The 8925-nt window shown below is 29.7% G+C and overlaps 1 protein-coding gene across 2 annotated transcripts; it reads left to right on the plus strand.

The window, feature by feature from the left end:
• Positions 1-3297: 3297 nt before the first annotated feature.
• Positions 3298-7068, plus strand: LOC100788451 (zinc finger protein WIP3). 2 transcript variants are annotated; one of them, XM_003538073.5, is made up of 2 exons: positions 3298-3954; positions 6098-7068. In XM_003538073.5, exons 1-2 carry the CDS (start codon positions 3412-3414, stop codon positions 6545-6547), a joined length of 993 nt encoding a protein of 330 aa, XP_003538121.1. In that variant the 5' UTR covers positions 3298-3411; the 3' UTR covers positions 6548-7068. The 2 variants fall into 2 exon arrangements, with proteins under 2 accessions (XP_003538121.1, XP_040862937.1); XM_041007003.1 differs by having other exon boundaries at positions 3299-3954; positions 6095-7068.
• The last annotated feature ends 1857 nt before the right edge of the window (positions 7069-8925 follow it).

Here is an 8925-nt window from a genome sequence, read left to right on the forward strand (position 1 = left end):
ATTTTCTTCCCTTAAATTATTGACTTATTGAAGTTAAGCAACATGGTGCACATATTATAAGCACTAGATAACACTATGTCAAGGTCCTTGTTGCCTTTTGTTCGTCATTTGTAGTATTTTTCTAAGTTTAGGTATTGACCAAGTTAATACCGTCTTCGCGTTTCATCCTTATATTTGAGATCACTTGCTTAAGGTCAATGTTTGAGAAACTGCGTGCATACGGGTCACATTCCACGATATATATATATAGAGTTTGCAGAAAAATAATTCATGAACACAAATACGCTTCACATTGTACCACCCATTGGTGTTTACAGTTTAGTGTTATATAAAAAAAAAACTAAACAAGAGTTAAATGCACTTACCTTCAAGAAAATAATCAAAGTTCAAAGCTTTAAGCTTGAAATAAATAAATAAAAATATTGTTTAAAAAACTTGGCAATAATGTCCCAAAATTTAATTATTAATTTAAATAAATATTAGACAAAATCTGAACTTCATTAAATTTGTCAAATGGAGTACTGGTTAAATAATAAATCAATCTCTTATTGCCTTTCCCATAATAATTGATTATAAAGATGTTAATTCATTAATTTTTTTTATAGTAATTCATTGTAAAGATAGTTTTTTTTATAAATAAATAATAGAATATATTATCTTGGTATATATATAAGGGCAGTAATAATTAAGGATTGAATAATTACGAATCTCATACAAATAATCTAAATCTCCTACTATTAGGATGATCTTACTGGAAAATAATATATTTTATAAAATTATTTAATAATCCGATTTAATTTTTAAGAATTTCATTCTCAGAAAAGTTATTTATTTGGAAATGAAATATGTCTAGCGCTACCATAATGCATTCAGTCTTATTTTTAACTATATTTATTAATGGGACACCATGCTAAAAAAGTTTTTAAATAACATTTTTTAGTGTTATGTATCCAACTTAAATTTTGAGTTTGAATTTTGGATATACAACTTTGTTAAAGATATGAAAAAAGAATTTTATTGTGTAGAATAATTTCACTTATTTTAAATAAAATTGCCTTTATTTTTATCAAGTTTTGTGCTCATCCAATCTGTTTGATGTACTCTTCTCTTTAGCCTAAGCTCATTCTTCGTCGTGAGATGAGATACCTAAAAAGAATTAAATGATAAAGTCAATGTTTATCTTAGATGTGTATAATAGAAATAGAATATAACTTACATTCCTACTACCTTGGTCACTCTTTATAAGGAGGAAGCAATCCCCCATCTTTGTTTCATGCTACCCATTAAAATTGTGTGATGATGGACGTATGGTTGAGGTCATGTGTGTGTGAAGGTGGTCAGTTGGTCAACCACCTTGTGAGTCCGATACAGTCTAGTATCCAATAAAACTTTGATAATGCCATCTAGGGGTGAAAATGAGCCAAGTTAAGCCAAGCCTTATCAAGTTTGAGCTCGGTCTGAGTTAAATACGTAAGGTTTGAGTTTGGCTCATTACCTGTCATAGGCTTTTTTTAAGGTTCGGCTCGGCTTATATAAAAGCCTGGTTTGAACCACAAGCCTATTTAAAAGCCTGCTTAAAGACGTCTTTGATTAATTTTATTTTAAAACCTAGTGAAATACTAACTAAAAAAAGAAACTTATAAAATTTCGTATAAGTAATGTACAAATCCAAAAATAATTGATAAACGAAATCATATTGAATTCAAGTCGTTAAAGCACAAAGTATATCAAAAGAAAATAAAAAGAGCATAATATTAAAAAATGTATGGATTAGAGATGATTTGCAGAAAATGAATTTTATTCTACGTAAACCGTGTGCATGAATAGTAATAAAAACTGAAATTCTAAAATCCTAGAATTATTCTCCTCTCCGGAAAAAAACTCCTTAGCCTAAAACTTTTGGTGCTGTTATATAAGTCCTCAGCCCCAAAACTTACAAATCTATTTTAAGTCCAACCCCATAAACGAAATAAAATAAAATCTGAACAAGATAAGATAAGATGTGATAAAATAAAATCTGGACGAAATAAAATCTGAATAAAATAAAATCTAAATAGAATAAAATCTGGATAAGATAAGATTTGATAAAATAAAGTTATTATTATTATTAGTTAAACAAGCCGGTTTGTCAGGCTTAACAAACTTTTTTTATGATTTGAGCTTGATCTTTTTATCTAAAAAAGTTTTTTAAAAAGCTTGAGCTTGACTTTTATAATAAACAAGTCAAACCGAGTCGAGCCTTACATAGGTCAAGCCGAAGACCATCCACATACTACTCGGTTCATTTCCACCCCTAATATCATCTAATATCTCCTTTATTGGTGAGCCTTTTTTTATTTCTCAATATCGGTGAGTCTTTTGTTAATTTTTTTAAAAACATGTTTGAATATAATTCGTATATTTAAGATTCAGTTTCTTTAAAGAATAAAATAAATAATCTCAATCATAAAATCAATTATTAATATATCATGAATGTATTAAAATATCAACTATTGACTATCTCTCATTAACAACTGAGATTAGTTACCGTATGTTTATTCGCTCCAAATAAGTCAAATTCCTATATTTATTATTTGAAAGTAAATTTATTGTATGAATCAATTATGTTTTTTAAAATTTAATTTTTCAATTAATTTAATTTCATGCTAAACTTAATCCAAGAACCAATGATGTCTCTCAAATTGATGACCAATGCCAATCTTTCCTAATCTGATGACTAGCATTGATTAGATTCAAAGTTCAAACTATTCCAGGATTCTCTCTAATAAATGGGGCGAGTCTTATTTTCTTTTATGTCATTTTCAAAGTTCAGTTAGTTATTTTATTTTTTTATTAGTTAAAATATTCATTTGATTGTTTAATAAATAATTTGTTTAATGTTTTTAAATGTTTTTTGAAACAGTACTTGAAATAGAGTTTTTTAAAGTACTAACTTTTAATTTTTTATATTTTATTTTATTTTTATTTTTGATATATTTATTTATTTTATTTATTATTTTTTAAAAATAAATCATAATTTTATTATTTTTCTATCATTTGACACTTTTTAACTATTTTAACGAATAATTTTACCAAAACTTATAATTTAATAAATTAATTTTTTAATCATCATCTAACGTTTGAACTTCTGATTAGCTTTTTAGATAATTTTACAAAATATAATCTTCTCCCCCAAAAGAAACAAACAATTAAAGAACAAGAAGGAGAAAAAGAAAAGTAAGGACTAAAAAATAAAGAAAAAAAAAGAAAAGAAAAGGTCCATAAAGACAAAGAAAGCCTCCATTCCTTAATCAACCATGTTATATTATAAGTGCAGGCTTTCTATCATAAAGTCTGAACACACACACATACATAGCCCTTTTCTGAGGAGGAGAGAATTTCACCAAATCAAGGGGAAACTCTCTGAAGAATATGGGTTTAATGGAGTGCAATGTGGAGGACAATAAGAATCTATACCTTCATGCTCCTACTTTCATTGAGTGGCTTAAACCATGTTCTTCTCCTAATTATTCATATCTAAACAATTCCAACACAATATTATCATCATCTTCTTCTCCTTCTTCTTCTTTTTCTTTTACTCATAATCAGTTTGTTCAGGAAACTATCCAATTCTTGCCAATTTTAAGTGAAAAGAAGGCCTCAAAAGATGAGGAAGATCAAACGTTTGATGAGGTGAAAGAGGAAAAGGTTAAACAAGTGACTGTGGCTTTGCACATTGGATTGCCTGACACTAGTAAAGGGCATGCTGATGATGAGGTTGTTGATGAGAAGATGATTTTCCATGTTAAGGAAGAAGAAGAAGAGTCCTCAAAGAGAAGCTTCCATGGATGCTCCTTTAACAACAACCAAGAGAGAAGGTTTTGGATTCCTACTCCTGCACAGATCCTTGTTGGACCTATGCAGTTTGCTTGCTCCATATGTAGCAAGACCTTCAATAGGTATAACAACATGCAGGTTAGTTCAATTGCTTCTCAACTTCTTCTCATCATATCATAAAATTACTCTATACTTTGCACACAAATTATCTGAAAATTTATCTAAAAGAAGTGGAAATTAAGCTATGTAAAAGGACCATGTGGAAGAAAGAAGAGGAAAGAGTAGCAACTGTGAATTACAAAGATCATAATAATGTCTAACTCCGTAAAGTTTACAGATGTTTGTAAAGAAGTCAAATTAAGTAAAAATATAAGTTAATTTTACATATTGTATGAAAAGTTTGATCAATTTTAATTTATTTTTAAGTATTTGTTGATATTTTTTTTAAACAGAGAATCTCTGGTGGAGGTTAGGGAACTCATGTTGAGGTTAGGATCTATTTCTAGACTGTCAAGTAAATTAAGGGCTCATCAAACAAATAGATCACCACCGTAAGAGATATTGTTGCACGTGCTTGATCTACCTTTAATTTCCTTTGAGGGGAACATGATCATAATAGTCACGATTATTGGATCAATTAAAACTGAACATATACTTAATTACCTTACGTGATTCCCCTTTTTTTTCTTTTCTTTTCTCTTTTTTTTTTATAAAAAAATGAGGTTTCAAGATTTATTGTGTGGAGGAACGTAAGCTTAGTACTAACAAGTACTCTCTGATCAAAGACTTTGGCACCCCACTTACGACAAACTTGGTTGTAGATTTGATCATTCACCACAAAAAATGGCTTCAATTTCATTTCAGAAAAAAAAATTTGAATATAACAATGTTTTACGTCCTTTGGAAGTAAAAGATAAGTTTAATAATAATAAGTTCTATAAATATCATGGGGAAACATTTCAATTTTATACACATTCAGCAACCATAGCACTGGACATATATCCCTAGTGATTTAGGTATTCAGGGAGAAGAAAAAAACTTCTCTAATTATTGCAACAATCATGTTATTTTGGTTTGATTTGGTTCGCTAAATAGTACTTGAACTTGTTTTCATAATTTCACACAATCACTTCAATTTTCTTTTCCTGTCATATATGCATTCCATCAAAAACCAAGCCTATGAAAAGAGTCAATGTTTCTTTTACTTTTTCCACAACTGCTCCTTAATTTTGTACATCATTCCGTAGTTTTCGATCCATAGCTTGTGTGTACCTACTGAATTCGAATTGCCTGAATTTTATCCACACCAAAATGAAGTAGATCAAAATGAAATACATGCTTTGCATGATAATGACAACAATGATAATCATTAAGAAGAAAACAACTATATAATTCAACTTTTGTTTAGATAATTTGCTATATAATTTAACTTTAGTAACAACGTATACGTGACCATATTTGATACTTTTTTTTTCTTTCTCTTTTTTTCTTTATCACTTTAAGAAAATTGTGCTAGAGATGGCGTACGTGTTGTCCCTAGCATTCCTTTTAAATGAAAGGCTTCTTTTTCATCCCATAAATTTCAAAGGGAAATTGTAATAATCTTCATGCATGCTTTTATATATGTCGGGGAAGGTGGCATAGTTTATCTTAGTAGCCAGGACTAGGATGCATAACTACTAGGCTTAAATCAAGGTTAAGAAAACTATTCAAAACTTTGGATATGATTTTCGTTGTAACTAATCATATTGGATATATATTTATAAAATTTCTGATTTTAAATATATAGATAGATACCGATAGAGACATACATTTCACCGTTAAATCATGGGGCTAACTATAGCTGTAGCTTTTTGACGAGAATTTGACATGTTAGACCCATCACTAAAGATTAACAATTATTTGCAACAATGGCCACTGCTTGGATATATAAAGGACTAAAGGACGATATTGCTTGGTCAAATATAGCAGCCTTGGTTATTTTTTAAAACAGAAAATATAAAAATGAAAATAGGTAACGTAAACATTTCTTTAATTATTTGTAGAAATAAGAAAAAAACGTTTTTTTAAAACCAAATAAACTTTTTAAATGAATTCACACTAAATGTAACTTCTAAATACTACTAAAGATTTAAGGAGAAAAAAGAAAAAAGAAACTAAACAAACTCCTAGTTAATTTCAAGCAAGTTTAATTATGATCAATTAGAAATGAGCATGCATGTATATACTCTAATAATTAATTCAAACTAGCACCAACGTAATTGTTTTTCATAATTAGCAGATGCATATGTGGGGGCATGGATCAGAATTTAGGAAAGGACCAGACTCACTGAAAGGATCACAACCAGCTGCAATGTTAAGGTTACCATGCTATTGCTGTGCTCAAGGATGCAAGAACAACATCAACCATCCAAGGGCTAAGCCATTGAAGGACTTCAGAACCCTCCAAACACATTACAAAAGAAAGCATGGCACAAAGCCATTCATGTGTAGAAAATGTGGGAAAACATTTGCAGTCAAAGGGGATTGGAGGACTCATGAGAAGAACTGTGGCAAGTTGTGGTATTGCACTTGTGGCTCAGACTTCAAGCACAAGAGATCACTTAAGGATCATATTAGGTCTTTTGGAAAGGGACATAAACCTCATCCTCCCTTTGAAGCCTTTGAGGATGAGAAGGAATGCATTACTACTGGCTCTGATGAAGATGAAGTTAATGCTCATCATACATGATCTAACAACATTCTATATATAGCTTTCCTTTATTATGAAGATATGGCATAGCAGTAAGGTTTTAAATTGCGATCACAATTACCTTGAGTAGTGGTAATTTAAATTAGTAGAGATGAGTTTGGTCACTACGCTTGTGCTCGGTAACAAAAAATTCAAAACAACTTAACTGCTGAGGCATGAAGACTACTCAGGGAAAGGTTTGCTACCGAGCACTTGCAGGGTGGTGATGATCGAGCTTAATTATTATATCAATAGAGGTTTGGAGTAGTTTGCTTTTGGTTTAATTAATAACATGTGGCTGCCTCAAGTGATGAAGTAGATGAATTTTCTTCTCATATAGCAACAGAGAGTAGTAGTGTTATGTCATGTTTAGTTTTTTGTAGCCTCTTCAATATGGAGGAAATTTATCCGCTTCATCACTGAATGGTAAACCTCATTCTAGCTATAGGACTTTATAGCATGTAAAGTCTTGTTAAAATCTTTGTGACGCTTTGATGTGAATTTGCGGTTATAAATGGATAGCCAATGTGTTTTATTATGATTAATCTTTTACTATATATTGAATCATCTCTAAGCAATGCTAAATCTGAAACCAAATTAAGATGGCTGAGCATATGCCGGATTATATATTATACATAGACACCCATACTATACTCTAGACACCTAAAGAGATAAAAGAGAAAAAAATAATAATATAAGTATAATAAATATAATGTAATAAAAGGAGACAACATTAAAAAAAAATAGAAAGTGTTAACAAGTGTTCATAAAAAAAATTATGCGGTATTCATGTATAATTTCTCTTATTTTATCATATCTCTTTCCTAGATGACTAAGTCAAAATTTACTATTTAGAAAAAATAAAAAAAATGTTAAGTATATACAATAAAATTAATGTTAAGTACATACCTTTTAATTATGTGAACACGGTCAAATCATATTTACATCGTTTTTATTACAAGTAATGTTATTTTTATAATAATTTGTAAGTTTTATTGCATAATTTATTTTATCATGACCACGTTTAAAAATATTATAAAAACTATCATAAGAATAAAATTAATTATTCTTTTATTATCTTATTATATGTAACCATTTTATTATACTCATATTCTGTTTCTGATAATTATGTAGATGTAAAGATGTGAAAGATGATACAGATAGATCGATGTGATAAACCAACCATTTCCAGTAAAAGAACCATTCAATTATTATGCAGAAGGTAACATCATCCTAATCCATAAAGGTTTTATACAATGCTTGAGTGTAATTATTAACTGCCGTTCATTTAAGGAACATTAAAAAGTGCTTATCTATAATGCACGATCTCTTCTTCCCTTAACACTCCCCTTTATCCCAAATAATTTACAAGGGAAAAAAAATCATAAAAAGCTTATAATTTTAGAGCGGTGACAATGTCTAGGACTTCATCGACATCAATATGAGATAAGGGCAGTGTCATAGTGAAACATGATGGTTATGTTTATATAATAAGCACCAAATTTATATATATAAGTAAAATTAAGTGGTGTACGCTGGGATTAATTTTTTTTTTCCCTTTCAAAGTAATATACCTACTCTACTTTCAGGTCACTATGAGAGTCCATTTTGGGGGGCCTTGACCACCAAATCATCCACCGATATATTTGTAGCTATAGATCAATTACCCAATATAAAATCTGAACTGGATATCTAATTAATTAGTGTGAATCCATGTCTCATTCTTAATTAGATTAATATTATTTGCTTAGAAAAATTCCAAAACATGGAGATTAAGAATATGTGTGTTTTGACGAAGATATAGATCATGAGTTACAAAAGGACCTCCTTGTGTTTTATATAAAATATATACAAATCCTTAACACGTGAGGGAGATAATTAAAGGGAGAGAAATAGAGTTTGAAATTTGAGTTTTTTTGAGGTAAGGCTTGACCAAAGCAAAAAGTAGTACAGATTAAAAAAAAAAATGGAGTGTGTATTTGGTCTTGAAAATATGGGACCTCCACTAAGTTTTGTCGGGGGTAAGAAAACGTTGGAGAGGGGAAAGATCATACAATCACTATCTTGAGCAGAATTATTTTATTTAATTTGCTAAGTAGCTATATGCTTTCATATTTTAAAAGTTAACACTTTCCCTCTGGGTGGCCTTAATCTCTTATAATTAAGCGACTCTTGCTAGTTAGGTTAACTTAATCTAAATCTGGTGATATTTGGCATTATCCTGCGCAATCAAAGTATCTATCCCATCCAATGTCGATTCGTCTATCAGTATAACTTGTCATGTGTAGTATAACTAGTTAATAATATTTGTTTTATAAGTAAACCCAATATTACGAGTGGGGTGTTATTGTTTTAATATATTAGACTAAAATATAAGA

This window comes from Glycine max, chromosome 11, assembly GCF_000004515.6.
Source record: "Glycine max cultivar Williams 82 chromosome 11, Glycine_max_v4.0, whole genome shotgun sequence".
In the NCBI taxonomy this organism is placed as follows: domain Eukaryota; kingdom Viridiplantae; phylum Streptophyta; class Magnoliopsida; order Fabales; family Fabaceae; genus Glycine; species Glycine max.

Coding starts and splice junctions, on each gene's coding strand:
- LOC100788451 (XM_041007003.1), top strand. CDS start 3,412: ATGGGTTTAATGGAGTGCAATGTGGAGGACAATAAGAATCTATACCTT. Junction 3,955..6,094: donor ATAGGTATAACAACATGCAG/GTTAGTTCAATT, acceptor TTTCATAATTAG/CAGATGCATATGTGGGGGCA.